The following is a 15005-nucleotide window of genomic DNA, read 5'->3' on the forward strand; positions in this document are numbered from 1 at the left end:
GTCATATCACCTTTAGTAGCAGCTCAGTGACTTCATAGTGTCCATAGGAGCAGGCGTTATGTAGCGGCACCAGACCACTGCAACAGTCAAGACGCAGGACTGCTACAACATGGGTCCCCCTTCCCTCCTATGAGCTCACCACTCATAGCAGAAGGGGATCCATGTTGGCTATTTGCCTATTCTTTAAGATTTTGTCTAAGCATTCATTTACTGCTTTGTCGGAATAGTATACTTATACATACCCCTTGTCCTTGGCATGAACGTCTGCTCCATGTTGTAGTAACAGCTGAACTATCCTCACCCTGTTGTATCCCGCCGCCAGGTGAAGCGGAGTGGACTAGAGAGACACAAAAAGAGGGCAACGTGAGCGCGACGAGGAAGATAGAGCTGTTGGGATGTTAGCTCGCATCAGTGCGGCGCCGCACAGCGGTTCATGGTCCTGACTTCATCACAGTCACTCAGTCAGGTGTGCTTACACGCACATTCCTGGCGTGAAAACTGCAGTCAGAAAGTTATTGTTCCATTCCTGAACCAGACGACAGTGATAAAGAATATATTTCCTCCATAAAACGGATGTAAAGCTGCAGTAATAAATGTTTTAAGAGGGGACCTGGATAAGATGCTTCAGCTCGCTGTGCAGTGTCTCAGTAAAAGGAAGTCAAAGTTGGAGGACGACTGGAAATATTGGGTGGGAAAATAGTCCCAGGATTCATATGAACTAAATAGTCATTACCAGGGGTGCCCAAACTGGTTTCAGCGAGGCCACATACAGACCAGCTTTCATTTTAGACGTTTTTTTATTTTAGTTTTTTTACCTTTTCCAAACATTTCAACATTCGGCTTTAATAATCTTTATACATTTTCTTTCCCATAATATTTGGACTATTTACTTTATTGTGTTCCGTTTGTTTTTCATATCACGTCTCAAAATAGCAACTTATATCCGTCAATATTTCAACTCTATGCTACTAAAATGACATTATTTTTCCTCAAAATATTACCAGTTTAGTCTAGTAAAATTGCAACGAGAATACAACTTTTCTATTAATATTTAAAATTTATTCTTAGAAATTACAGCTGTTTTCAACTTTCTTCTTGTACATTTTTTCCCATACTTATGACTTTATTCCCTTTATATTTTGACTTTATTCTCGTTACAGTATAACTTTTTCCGCAATATTTTCCCCAAAATCACAACTTTATTTGTTTTTTTGTTTTTCATAATATTATGACTTTATATAACGTCTTTTTGCCTTAATATTTCAACTCCCTACTAAAATATTATTTTTCCTCATAATATTACATAATTTTCTCGTTTGATTACAATTTTTTTCCCCTAACAGTTTGATTTATTCTTGTGAAATTGCATCAGATTTTTCATTTTTTTTATGTTGTTGTTCATTTTTCTTTTTTTCATTAAATTCTACTTTTAGAATATGCGCGGGCCAGTAGAAAATAGCCACGAGCCACAAATGGCTCCCATGCCGCACTTTGGATCCACGGCCCCAAAATAGATCTTCCCTAACTTACATTGCATATTGCAGTATTTGTCTTATTTTGCACAAAACAGTGAAATATGAAATGCATCCAGTGGCACCGCAGTAAATAACGCACGTAATGCGTTTATGACGACATCAGTTTGAGGGAAGAGCTGCTGCCAATATTGATATTGGAAATGAAGTGCTGGACAATATCGGTTTATCGTCTAACGGTAAGTAGTGATGTCTGCAGGCAGCGAGGTAGTGCTCAGCCAAGGCCCTTTATGTATGAGATGTATGAGAAGACAGCAGCATTTGGAAGGAGCAGGACGTGTTAGTCATCGTCCTCATTGTAAATGCAGCATCATTGCTTGTGTGCGTGTGTGTGTGTGTGTGTGTGTGTGTGTGTGTGATCCTGCCCGTGCCCTTGTTGGTTCACTCAGCATGTACAAACGCGTGTAAAGATTTAATCAGGTCCTGAGAACATCTTTAAGCGTCAGCTACCAGCAACACATGCGCTGTTGCATCACGGCAATGTCAAGCTGAGGAGTTAAAGGTTGTCAATCTACTTATTCTATCAGAATAACCTTGTATGATACACACTGTATGAAAAAAAAAGAAATTCAACAGCCTTGCACCATTCTATATCATGCATTAATTTCATTTTAACGATTGCACCAGGCTGCTTTCATGCTCAGAGAAGAGGAAGAAAAAACATACGTCATGAACTGCAAAGCAACACTGTGACCCTTTTGTGTTTCTTTTATATAAGCACAATATTTCTGCTGCCACAACAATGTAGCTGGCAAGGTTAAGGTCAGCTCAAGCTGTTAACACAATTCCTAGGCATGATGACACCACATAACATGCTCTTATCCTGCATTAAAACATGCACTGAAGACCAGGAGAGATTTTCTCCAGAGATTTAGAGGGGAAAAAATGCATCTCAGTAAATACAAAAATGTTAACATGTATGGATGATTGATGGTGTAACGAAGAAACAGGTCTAAATGTAAATGTTTAAACATGACTTCTGAACAGATATTTGATCATCTATCTTGAGATGACATTTGCCGTTGGCGGCGACATTTCATGCACGCTGTGTGGCCGAGGGCAAGTCTATGATGAATGAAGTGAGCCTTAAGGGTATATATAATGCAAAGCGAGTTGGCTAGGGTGGACACATTTAAAATACACACGTCAGACTCCAAGGGAACAAAGGCAATAACATAAGACATCCTACTTTGTTGTTTCTAATCATCTAAAAGCCTTTCTGTAAGCAGTCGGGCTTGGAGTGGGGGATGCGAATCCATTGAGGGAAATAAACAGCAGGAGAAAGATGTGGAGAATAAGATCCAACCAAGTTGAAAATGCTCATTTCTGCATTTTTGCGCTGAACAATTATCTTTTTTGGTATCCCCCCCCACAGAAACAAGATGCTTCCAGGGAGAAACATTTATCCACATAAGCATCCGAGCTAAAGCAAAAATGTCATTCAACTATGACGGTGTTAATTCCCACTTTGTTGTGCCACTGCGTTTTTCTGCCTCACAATTTGCTCTCTTAATGCACCTTGTCAAGTTGTTCCCATGACAACAATGACTGCTAACTGTCAGCAGTTGCCATAACGACGTAACACGGCCCCTGAACAATCATTGTCACCGTTTTGCTGCGTATGTACACCAATAGTTTGATGACGGTAACATAGCAAATGCACCATTTGATTTAAAAGGCGATAAGTCATGTGACTTTGTTCTTCTTTAGACAACAGGCAAAATGTATAAACACGGATGGTAGAAAAATGGCATCGATAGGCTTAGGCTGTCGTCAACTGACTCCACTTTTACTGACTATTGTTCATTCTCACGGTAACAAGAGATAAAGTGTGTCCCTCGTCAACCGGCGGACTTTCATCTGGTCACTCATGAAAAATATACTCGCTATGTGTCATATTTTGTCGCAAAATGCGACCATTTAGTCGCAGTCTGAAGTCCTGCACCACGGTATGTCATCTTATGACAAACTACCAACTACAACTGCTTCACTTCCTCCTTCAATTACAACATGCCCGAGGCTTTCATACGCAAGAGATGCCCAATTTGTCATTGACAACAGTTTATTAAGGGAGGTCTGTTCTCTCTTTGTCATCTGCCATCTGATAGATGTTTGTAGTGTCTTGTAGGGAGTGGAATCTCTGAGCTTCAGAATACATTCACAAAAATAAGTACTTTGGCTACTGTTCGTATGTGCTGACCCATCAAAGGTTCGGTGGGAGACCATCAGATAAGAATAGATGTGTTGAAAAAATGAATATTAATTAGACGTTGTTGGCTGTGACATCCCTTGTCTTTTACTTCAAACCTACCTGCCACTGCTATTTACCAAAGCCTTTTCCATGAGATGAATGACACTCAGAGAGATTTTCACCATCACAAGGTGATGATAAAAACACAGTCAGTTGGCACTCCCAAGAAAATAAGCTCTCATAATAAACATTTAAACACGTCGTCAATCACTGGATTTTTCTCTCCTTTTGACTCTCTGGCTGCCAAATTCACTCATTTTCTGCCGTCGCAATGCATACCGGTAAAAATACAGATCCCCAATTCCCAATAGAGAGAAATACCCATTTCATTTCAAAGATGGGATGTGTTCTCTGAATGATAAATAGAGTATAAGAGGCTGAGAGTCAGTGTGGGGTGTTTAAGTGGGACATTTGTCTTATGCAGCCAGAATGGACAGGTACTGTATGTTTCCAGAGGAAGCAATCAGTGTGTGTGTTTGTGTGTGTGTGTGTGTGTGTGTGTGTGTGTGTGTTGGGTTGAGGCAGCCTGATAACGCTCTCTACTCAGCAGTGTTAATAATATCCCCTGTGATGGGGCCTCAATCACCTGAGTGTATAAACGAAGGCAATAGGTTTTCCAGAAATGGAAGATATATTATTACATAAAAGGAAAATAAATAATGAGGTTTTCCACTGGAGCGTCATGATGCATCCCAAGTTCATTAATGCTCCTGATTTCTTTGTCATCACAATTATGGTACGGTTTGTAGTCAGAAGTCAAGAGTCCAAAGAGGACAAAGGATGCAAAACCCATATATCTGACTTTTCAACCTGATCTGTTCCAAAAGGTGCATTTAAATTTAATACAAAAGATGTAATTGACGTGCTCAGACATAAATTGTGATTGTAATCTTTTTCTTTGCCCAGCTTAATCTAACAACAAAACTTTACGGAAATGTCAACAGGATTTTGGCTCCAAGTGATAATTTCTTGTTTAAATGTTTGAGGTACTGATGTGACACTGCCCCAAGAATAAATTCACATTGCCCAACTTTACTGATATACTAATCTATGTACAGATCTATGTGTCTACAATATGTCATAAAATGCGAGCATGCATGTACAGTACATGTACAATGTAGGACTGAGAATGACAAGTGTTAGCTTTCTTGAGTATCTTATAGACACTAAGGAGGATTTTCGGCAAAATTAATGTTCGCAGTCGAATGTAATCCCCATCAAGCAATTAATTTTACACCTAAGACCATAACAGGGATGAAATTGCACTGGCGTGAAAATGTATTCCATCTAAATGGCTGCGGAGGAATTTGAAGAGCGATGCAAATGATGTCGGAGAGGTCACTTTATAACAAGCTTGGGCTTTTTTCCTCATGCTGGATATTCTTCATGTCATCTATTTAAGCACCGTGTTCAGCTTCCCTTAGTGCACTCTTTGTTTGTGAGTTGCATTTTGGATGAGATTTAATTCCCCTGACCCGCCCCCACTTCCCAGAAGACAGTGGTCATATGTGATCTCAAAACAATTATTGGTAAGGCAGTGATATAATACAAGCAGGCTGCATACGAGCATATTTAAGAGCTCTAAAGTACCTATAATTATAGCAGAAACCCCCACAGGGTTGCCGTAGCATTAATATGATATTTACCAAGAATTGCACAACCCCCAAAGCTCCTTATTGTGCTCCGAGTTGTCCTATAGCAACAAGATCAACCAGATCAGACTGAAGGTGCATTCACATGCATACCCCTTAGTCAGTTTTCATAAAACCCTTGTTTGAGTTCCTCCTTTGTACAGTTTGGTATGTCAGATTTGAACAACACAATGATACGTGGGTGTGAGACTATCCCACTGGCAAACAGATGTTTTTAAAATGTCATTCACATTCTCAGGAAATTGCATCGATCACAACCGGACCATTCAATTTGTCTTTCATGCTCAAAAACTAGGTGCAGGACCTAAATATGTATCTTCTAAGGGAAGAGGCCTGTCCCATCTAAGAATGGTTTCACTGTTTTGGTTTGCAGAACAACAGTTGTTAAGATACAAAGTAGGAAGACCTCTGCCAGCCAACAACAATGGTTGGGGTGGAGTCAACCTTGTTAGGTCATGGACACACCTGAAAACCACAAGGTCTCTGGCCAGGTTTATTTCTTCTGAAGTTTACATTCTGACTCTCTCAAACTCAGGTCTGTGTTTGTTTCCATTTAATTTAACAAAATCATCGAATGCTACAGTATCATTGTGCCACAATGCATTATGAAACTCTTAGATGACAGCTTCATCAACCAAACATCCTTCATACACTTATTTGCATTTACAGTGCAAGTAGTCTCCTGAGAGACTGACAAAAATTGCCATAGCCAACTATTTTTCAAGTTGTCAAGGCGGGGTATTGGGTAAAGTTTTCAACTAGCAATAATCGCGCCTCGGATAAACCTCATAGGCTACGATACTGCCACTGCGCAAAGCTGACATTGGACCATTACAAACAAGATAGCCTTGACCTGGCCTAAACACCTAAGTTATGGTCTTTCCATGAAGGCTTCTGAACTTTATATCTTTCAATTCTGACTCTCAATGTCCCAATGTCACGTGTCTGTGTGTGGTTTTCATTATATTTAATACAATTATCCAAAGCCCTGATTGCGACACATATTATTAAGAGATTCGTACATATTATGAGTGTTTATGGTAGACCATAACTTATTTCTGAAATCTGTGATTTCAGTTCCGAAGCTCTCAATACCCCAGTGTCATGTGTCTGTATCTTCATTGAATTTAACAAAATTCTCCAATGCTACAGTACCATTATGCCACAAAGCATTCTCAGTTTCTTAGATGACAGCTTAATCTACAAAACATCCTTCATATGCTTTTTTACATTTACAGTGTAAGTAGTCTCCTTAGAGACTGACAAAAATTGCCATAGCCAACTATTTTTCAAGTTGTCAAGGCGGGGTATTGGGTAAAGTTTTCAACTAGCAATAATCGCGCCTCGGATAAACCTCATAGACTACGATACTGCCACTGCGCAAAGCTGACATTGGATCATTACAAACAAGATAGCCTTGAATTGGCCTAAATGCCTAAGTTACGGTCTTCAGTAAAGACTTGCTCCCGAACAATTCTGACTCTCAATGTCCCAATGTCACATGTCTGTGTATGGTTTTCATTAAATTTAATAAAATTATCCAAAGCCCTGATTGTGGCACAAATCAGTATGAAATTCACAGGTGAAGTGTTTATGGTGGACCAAAACTAATTTTTGAACTTTACGTGATTTCAGTACGGAAGCTCTCAATATCCCAGTGTCACGTGTCTTCATTGAATTTAACAAAAATTCTTGAATGCTACAGTACCATTATGCCACAAATAATCCTCAGTTTCTTAGACGACAGCTTCATCAACCAAACATCATTCACATGCTTTTTTTGCATTCACAGTGTAAGTAGTCTCCTTAGAGACTGACAAAAATTGCCATAGCCAACTATTTTTCAAGTTATCAAAGCGGGGTATTGGGTAAAGTTTTCAACTAGCAATAATCGTGCCTCGGATAAACCTCATAGGCTACGATACTGCCACTGCGCAAAGCTGACATTGGACCATTACAAACAAGATAGCCTTGACCTGGCCTAAATGCCTAAGTTACGGTCTTCAGTAAAGACTTGCTTCCGAACTTTATATCTTTCAATTCAGACTCTCAATGTCCCAATGCCACGTGTCTGTGTATGGTTTTCATTAAATTTAATAAAATAATCCAAAGCCCTGATTGTGTCTCAAATCAGTATGAGATTCATAGGTGAAGTGTTTATGGTGGACCAAAACTTATTTCTGAACTTTACATGATTTCAGTTCTGAAGCTCTCAATATCCCAATGTCACGTCTCTGTGTCTTCATTGAATTTAACAAAATTCTTGAATGCTACAGTACCATTATGCCACAAAGAATTCTCAGCTTCTTAGACGACAGCTTCATCAACCAAACATCCTTCATATCCTTTTTTTGCATTGACAGTGTAAGTAGCCTCCTGAGAGACTGCCAAAAATTGCCATAGCCAACTATCTTTCAAGCTGTCAAGGCAGGGTATTGGGTAAAGTTTTCAACTAGCAATAATCACGCCTCGGATAAACCTCATAGGCTACGATACTGCCACTGCGCAAAGCTGACATTGGACCATTACAAACAAGATAGCCTTAACCTGGCCTAAATGCCTAAGTTATGGTCTTCAGTAAAGACTTGCTCCCGGACAATTCTGACTCTCAATGTCCCAATGTCACGTGTCTGTGTATGGTTTTCATTAAATTTAATAAAATTATCAAAAGCCCTGATTGCGACACAAATCAGTATGAGATTCATAGGTGAAGTGTTTATGGTGGACCAAAACGAATTTCTGAACTTTACGTGATTTCAATTCGGAAGCTCTCAATATCCCAATGTCATGTGTCTTGTGTCTTCATTGAATTTAACAAAATTCTCAAATACAACAGTGTCATTATACCACAATGCATTATCAGATTCTTAGATGACAGCTTTGTCACCCAAACATCCTTCATACACTTATTTGCATTTACAGTGTAAGTAGCCTCCTTAGAGACTGCCAAAAATTGCCATAGCCAACTATTTTTCAAGTTGTCAAGGCGGGGTATTGGGTAAAGTTTTCAACTAGCAATAATCACGCCTCGGATAAACCTCATAGGCTACGATACTGCCACTGCGCAAAGCTGACATTGGACCAGTACAAACAAGATAGCCTTGACCTGGCCTAAACGCCTAAGTTACGGTCTTCCACAAAGACTTGCTTCTAAACTGTATATCTTTCAATTCTGACTCTCAATGTCCCAATGTCATGTGTCTGTATATGGTTTTCATTAAATTTAATACAATTATCCAAAGCACTGTTTGCGACACAAATCATGATGACATTCATAGGTGGAGTGTTTGTCGTGGACCATAAATTATTTCGGAACTTTACCTGATTTCAGTTCTGACAATGTCCCATATCTGTGTTTCCATTTAATTTTAAAATAATTCTCAAATGCTACAGTATCACTATTCCTCAATGTATTCTCACTTTCTTAGGCGACAGCTTCATCTCCAAAACATCCTTCATACATTTATTTGCATTTACAGTGTAAGTAGTCTCCATAGAGACTGACAAAAATTGCCATAGCCAACTATTTTTCAAGTTGTCAAGGCGGGGTATTGGGTAAAGTTTTCAACTAGCAATAATCACGCCTCGGATAAACCTCATAGGCTACGATACTGCCACTGCGCAAAGCTGACATTGGACCATTACAAACAAGATAGCCTTGACCTGGCCTAAACGCCTAAGTTACAGTCTTCCGTAAAGACTTGCTTCCGAACTTTATAGCTTTCAATTCTGACTCTCAATGTCCCAATGTGTGTGTATATGGCTTTCATTAAATTTTAAACAATTATCCAAAGCACTGTTTGCAACACAAATCATTATGAAATTCATAGGTGAAGTTTTTATGGTGGACCATAACTTATTTCTGAACTTTACATGATTTCAGTTCTGACACTCTCAATGTCACGTGTCTGTGTTTTTATTTAATTTTAACAAAATTCTCCAATGCTACAGTATCATTATGCAACAATGTATTCTCAGTTTCTTAGATAACAGCTTTGAAACCAAACTACCGCTATATGCTTTCTTGCATTTACAGTGTAAGTAGTCTCCTTAGAGACTGCCAAAAATTGCCATAGCCAACTATTTTTCAAGTTGTCAAGGCGGGGTATTGGGTAAAGTTTTCAACTAGCAATAATCACGCCTCGGATAAACCTCATAGGCTACGATACTGCCACTGCGCAAAGCTGACATCGGACCATTACAAACAAGATAGCCTTGAATTGGCCTAAATGCCTAAGTTACGGTCTTCAGTAAAGACTTGCTCCCCAACAATTCTGACTCTCAATGTCCCAATGTCACAGGTGAAGTGTTTATGGTGGACCAAAACTAATTTCTGAACTTTACGTGATTTCAGTACGGAAGCTCTCAATATCCCAGTGTCACGTGTCTTCATTGAATTTAACAAAAATTCTTCAATGCTACAGTACCATTATGCCACAAATAATCCTCAGTTTCTTAGACGACAGCTTCATCAACCAAACATCATTCACATGCTTTTTTTGCATTCACAGTGTAAGTAGTCTCCTTAGAGACTGCCAAAAATTGCCATAGCCAACTATTTTTCAAGTTGTCAAGGCGGGGTATTGGGTAAAGTTTTCAACTAGCAATAATCGCGCCTCGGATAAACCTCATAGGCTACGAAACTGCCACTGCGCAAAGCTGACATTGGACCATTACAAACAAGATAGCCTTGACCTGGCCTAAATGCCTAAGTTACGGTCTTCAGTAAAGACTTGCTTCCGAACTTTATATCTTTCAATTCAGACTCTCAATGTCCCAATGCCACGTGTCTGTGTATGGTTTTCATTAAATTTAATAAAATAATCCAAAGCCCTGATTGTGTCTCAAATCAGTATGAGATTCATAGGTGAAGTGTTTATGGTGGACCAAAACTTATTTCTGAACTTTACATGATTTCAGTTCTGAAGCTCTCAATATCCCAATGTCACGTCTCTGTGTCTTCATTGAATTTAACAAAATTCTTGAATGCTACAGTACCATTATGCCACAAAGAATTCTCAGCTTCTTAGACGACAGCTTCATCAACCAAACATCCTTCATATCCTTTTTTTGCATTGACAGTGTAAGTAGCCTCCTGAGAGACTGCCAAAAATTGCCACAGCCAACTATTTTTCAAGCTGTCAAGGCAGGGTATTGGGTAAAGTTTTCAACTAGCAATAATCACGCCTCGGATAAACCTCATAGGCTACGATACTGCCACTGCGCAAAGCTGACATTGGACCATTACAAACAAGATAGCCTTAACCTGGCCTAAATGCCTAAGTTATGGTCTTCAGTAAAGACTTGCTCCCGAACAATTCTGACTCTCAATGTCCCAATGTCACGTGTCTGTGTATGGTTTTCATTAAATTTAATAAAATTATCAAAAGCCCTGATTGCGACACAAATCAGTATGAGATTCATAGGTGAAGTGTTTATGGTGGACCAAAACGAATTTCTGAACTTTACGTGATTTCAATTCGGAAGCTCTCAATATCCCAATGTCATGTGTCTTGTGTCTTCATTGAATTTAACAAAATTCTCAAATACAACAGTGTCATTATACCACAATGCATTATCAGATTCTTAGATGACAGCTTTGTCACCCAAACATCCTTCATACACTTATTTGCATTTACAGTGTAAGTAGCCTCCTTAGAGACTGCCAAAAATTGCCATAGCCAACTATTTTTCAAGTTGTCAAGGCGGGGTATTGGGTAAAGTTTTCAACTAGCAATAATCACGCCTCGGATAAACCTCATAGGCTACGATACTGCCACTGCGCAAAGCTGACATTGGACCATAACAAACAAGATAGCCTTGACCTGGCCTAAACGCCTAAGTTACGGTCTTCAGTAAAGACTTGCTTCCGAACTTTATATCTTTCAATTCTGACTCTCAATGTCCCAATGCCACGTGTCTGTGTATGGTTTTCATTACATTTAATAAAATAATCCAAAGCCCTGATTGTGACACAAATCAGTATGAGATTCATAGGTGAAGTGTTTATGGTGGACCAAAACGAATTTCTGAAATTTACGTGATTTCAATTCGGAAGCTCTCAATATCCCAATGTCATGTGTCTTGTGTCTTCATTGAATTTAACAAAATTCTCAAATACAACAGTGTCATTATACCACAATGCATTATCAGATTCTTAGATAACAGCTATCACCGAAACATTCCTTATACACTTATTTGCATTTACAGTGTAAGTAGTCTCCTTAGAGACTGCCAAAAATTTCCATAGCCAACTATTTTTCAAGTTGTCAAGGCGGGGTATTGGGTAAAGTTTTCAACTAGCAATAATCGTGCCTCGGATAAACCTCATAGGCTACGATACTGCCACTGCGCAAAGCTGACATTGGACCAGTACAAACAAGATAGCCTTGACCTGGCCTAAACACCTAAGTTACGGTCTTCCGTAAAGACTTGCTTCCGAACTTTGTATCTTTCAATTCTGACTCTCAATGTCCCAATGCCACATATCTGTGTGTGGTTTTCATTAAATTTAATACAATTATCCAAAGCACTGTTTGCGACACAAATCATGATGACATTCATAGCTGAAGTTATTTTATAAAACTTGAAGTTAGTTTATGGTGGACCATAACTTATTTCTTAAATTAACGTTATTTCTGCTCAGACACTCAATGTCACGTGTATGTGTCTTCATTGAATTTAACACAATTCTTGAATGCTACAGTACCATTATGCCACAAAGAATTCTCAGTTTCTTAGATGACAGCTTCATCAACCAAACATCCTTCACATGCTTTTTTGCATTTACAGTGTAAGTAGTCTCCTTAGAGACTGACAAAAATTGCCATAGCCAACTATTTTTCAAGTTGTCAAGGCGGGGTATTGGGTAAAGTTTTCAACTAGCAATAATCGCGCCTCGGATAAACCTCATAGGCTACGATACTGCCACTGCGCAAAGCTGACATTGGACCATTACAAACAAGATAGCCTTGACCTGGCCTAAACGCCCAAGTTGCGGTTTTCCACAAAGACTTGCTTCCAAACTTTGTATCTTTCAATTCTGACTCAATGTCCCAATGTCACATGTCTGTGTATGGTTTTCATGAAATTTAATACAATTATGCAAAGGTGAAAATTCATAGGTGAAGTGTTTATGGTGGACCATAACTTATGTCTGAATGTTACATGATTTCAGTTCTGACGCTCTCAATGTCACGTGACTGTGTTTTAATTTAATTTAACAAAATTCTCCAATGCTACAATATGATTATGCCACAATGATGGCAATGATGATGATTAGATGATGGGGTAGGACAAATAAACCACTCTGAGTGATCATTTATCAAGCCATAGTTTATTCTGGTTATATCTTTTCATTATGATGCCTGGTAGCCAAAAAGGCTGCTAATGTATACTGGTGATTGTATAATTAGATACAAACCAAGCCCTATAATGTGGATGACTGGATCACCCTAATGACTTTCCTGAGGTTGAGATTGTACTTGTGTGCCGTGTCTGCTTCACTGTGTTTTCTTTGCATGCTGCAAAGATTTGTTCTTACCTTGCGGCCGTCACTCGCGTGGCAGTTGACATTAAGCGGCGTAAGCAGGGCCATTAGCTTCTCCTCGTTCCCACTCCTGCGGATGTACATACACACGAATTAAGAGCGAGAGAGAGCATCCGCGCCACCATGGAGGATTAGTGCTGTTCCTCAGCGGGAGGGTGTAGATGGAAGTGAGGGGGGGGGGTGCATGGCGATAAGAAGCCTGAAGGACTGAAGGGAAGAATTTTCATTTGCAGACTGACATGATTTGTATGTGTTTTGCTAAAGAAGACAAGGCTTGCTATAGAAGAATTAAGATAATGTCCGTGTTTCTGATGGGTTTCCAGGTTTGTGGGCTTACTGCCCCGGCACTGGATAACCAAAGGGAAGTGTTGCCATGGCAGCAAACAATCTAACCCGGATTCCCGAGTCAGCTATCAAAAAAAAAGAAGCTGCCAGACCAAAAGAAAACGATCACTCGATCAACCTTATCCCTTTTTTGTCCCTCTCTTGCTTGCTATTTCACCATATAAAACCAAGTCTCACATTTCCTGTATGCCTCCACCTTTCCAACCATCAACCTTTATTGCATCAATAAATGTAAGGATTTAGGCATTATTATTATGCCACAATGCATCATGAATTCTTAGATGACAGCTTCATCAAACAAACAGCCTTCATACGCTTATGTTCATTTACAGTGTAAGTAGTCTCCTGAGAGACTGCCAAAAATTGCCATAGCCAACTATTTTTCAAGTTGTCCAGGCGGGGTATTGGGTAAAGTTTTCAACTAGCAATAATTGCACCTCGGATAAACCTCATAGGCTACGATACTGCCACTGCGCAAAGCTGACATTGGACCAGTACAAACAAGATAGCCTTGACCTGGCCTAAACGCCTAAGTTACGGTCTTCCGTAAAGATTTGCTTCCGAACTTTATAGCTTTCAGTTCTGACTCTCAATGTCCCAATGCCACGTGTCTGTGTGTGGTTTTCATTAAATTTAATAAAATAATCCAAAGCCCTGATTGAGACACAAATCAGTATGAGATTCATAGGTGAAGTGTTTATGGTGGACCAAAACTTATTTCTGAACTTTACGTGATTTCAGTTCTGAAGCTCTCAATATCCCAATGTCACGTGTCTGTGTCTTCATTTAATTTCACAAAATTCTCTAAAGCTACAGTATCACTATGCCACAATGCATTATCAGATTCTTAGATGACAGCTTTGTCACCCAAACATCCGTCACACACTTATTTGCATTTACAGTGTAAGTAGTCTCCTTAGAGACTGCCAAAAAGTGCCATAACCAACTATTTTTCAAGTTGTCAAGGCGGGGTATTGGGTAAAGTTTTCAACTAGCAATAATCACGCCTCGGATAAACCTCATAGGCTACGATACTGCCACTGCGCAAAGCTAACATTGGACCATTACAAACAAGGTGGCCATGACCTGGCCTACGACCCTAAGTTACGGTCTCCCATTAAGACTTGCTTCTGAACTTTAATTCAATTCTGACTCTCAGTGTCCTGATGTCATGTGTCAATATTTTGTATTGATTAAATTTAAACAAAATGATCCCATGCTACAGTATAATTGCATCGCAATTCATTATGAGATTCATAGTTGATCAGTTAGCCAAATAAACATCCTTCCATATACTTGTCCATGTACATAAACACTAATAAATATATGTACATATTCTGTATATTTATAGTAGGAGGTAGAACTTTGGGACTTGGGCATTTTAAAAGTAGCTTGCAGGCTGAAAAAGTGTGAGCACCCCTGCTATAAGCCATGTGTGGGAGTTATGGTGCTAAAAACTATTAAAAGGAGGAATAGATCCTCTTTAAAAAAAAAAAAACGTTTAGAAATATATTAGTGAGGCTTGTCAGTGGCTCAGCTGTGAGAACGACACACTGAGTTCAGAGGTCACTCTGGAACAGCCTGCTGACCTCATAATACACCGAGGTACAGCTGTGTGTGATTGTGTGTGTGCCTGACTGGGAGAGAGGAGAGAGCTCACCCACCCACACTCAATC

At 39.4% G+C, this 15005-nt stretch overlaps 1 protein-coding gene and 14 non-coding genes across 16 annotated transcripts in view; all 15 read right to left on the reverse strand.

Moving 5' to 3' along the window:
- tnksa (tankyrase, TRF1-interacting ankyrin-related ADP-ribose polymerase a) overlaps nucleotides 1-15005 on the reverse strand; it is a 69693-nt gene that overhangs the window by 21057 nt on the left and 33631 nt on the right. For both annotated transcript variants that reach the window (XM_058051319.1, XM_058051324.1), the window contains 3 exons: nucleotides 12979-13054; nucleotides 243-337; nucleotides 11-77 (listed from right to left, as the gene is read on the reverse strand). In XM_058051319.1, coding sequence (XP_057907302.1) covers nucleotides 11-77; nucleotides 243-337; nucleotides 12979-13054 — 238 coding nt within the window. The remainder of the gene's footprint in view (nucleotides 1-10; nucleotides 78-242; nucleotides 338-12978; nucleotides 13055-15005) is intronic.
- On the reverse strand, nucleotides 6114-6254 carry LOC131124158 (U4 spliceosomal RNA). The gene has a single exon (XR_009128817.1). It is a non-coding gene; the product is annotated as a U4 spliceosomal RNA (small nuclear RNA).
- On the reverse strand, nucleotides 6683-6823 carry LOC131124163 (U4 spliceosomal RNA). The gene has a single exon (XR_009128822.1). It is a non-coding gene; the product is annotated as a U4 spliceosomal RNA (small nuclear RNA).
- Nucleotides 7237-7377, reverse strand: LOC131124167 (U4 spliceosomal RNA). Its single transcript, XR_009128826.1, has one exon. It is a non-coding gene; the product is annotated as a U4 spliceosomal RNA (small nuclear RNA).
- Nucleotides 7808-7948, reverse strand: LOC131124170 (U4 spliceosomal RNA). The gene has a single exon (XR_009128829.1). It is a non-coding gene; the product is annotated as a U4 spliceosomal RNA (small nuclear RNA).
- On the reverse strand, nucleotides 8367-8507 carry LOC131124160 (U4 spliceosomal RNA). Its single transcript, XR_009128819.1, has one exon. It is a non-coding gene; the product is annotated as a U4 spliceosomal RNA (small nuclear RNA).
- On the reverse strand, nucleotides 8924-9064 carry LOC131124166 (U4 spliceosomal RNA). The gene has a single exon (XR_009128825.1). It is a non-coding gene; the product is annotated as a U4 spliceosomal RNA (small nuclear RNA).
- On the reverse strand, nucleotides 9481-9621 carry LOC131124159 (U4 spliceosomal RNA). The gene has a single exon (XR_009128818.1). It is a non-coding gene; the product is annotated as a U4 spliceosomal RNA (small nuclear RNA).
- On the reverse strand, nucleotides 9956-10096 carry LOC131124164 (U4 spliceosomal RNA). The gene has a single exon (XR_009128823.1). It is a non-coding gene; the product is annotated as a U4 spliceosomal RNA (small nuclear RNA).
- Nucleotides 10527-10667, reverse strand: LOC131124171 (U4 spliceosomal RNA). The gene has a single exon (XR_009128830.1). It is a non-coding gene; the product is annotated as a U4 spliceosomal RNA (small nuclear RNA).
- Nucleotides 11086-11226, reverse strand: LOC131124162 (U4 spliceosomal RNA). Its single transcript, XR_009128821.1, has one exon. It is a non-coding gene; the product is annotated as a U4 spliceosomal RNA (small nuclear RNA).
- Nucleotides 11655-11795, reverse strand: LOC131124165 (U4 spliceosomal RNA). Its single transcript, XR_009128824.1, has one exon. It is a non-coding gene; the product is annotated as a U4 spliceosomal RNA (small nuclear RNA).
- LOC131124157 (U4 spliceosomal RNA) lies at nucleotides 12237-12377 on the reverse strand. The gene has a single exon (XR_009128816.1). It is a non-coding gene; the product is annotated as a U4 spliceosomal RNA (small nuclear RNA).
- LOC131124168 (U4 spliceosomal RNA) lies at nucleotides 13671-13811 on the reverse strand. Its single transcript, XR_009128827.1, has one exon. It is a non-coding gene; the product is annotated as a U4 spliceosomal RNA (small nuclear RNA).
- Nucleotides 14241-14381, reverse strand: LOC131124169 (U4 spliceosomal RNA). Its single transcript, XR_009128828.1, has one exon. It is a non-coding gene; the product is annotated as a U4 spliceosomal RNA (small nuclear RNA).

Source organism: Doryrhamphus excisus, chromosome 2 (assembly GCF_030265055.1).
Source record: "Doryrhamphus excisus isolate RoL2022-K1 chromosome 2, RoL_Dexc_1.0, whole genome shotgun sequence".
Classification (NCBI taxonomy): domain Eukaryota; kingdom Metazoa; phylum Chordata; class Actinopteri; order Syngnathiformes; family Syngnathidae; genus Doryrhamphus; species Doryrhamphus excisus.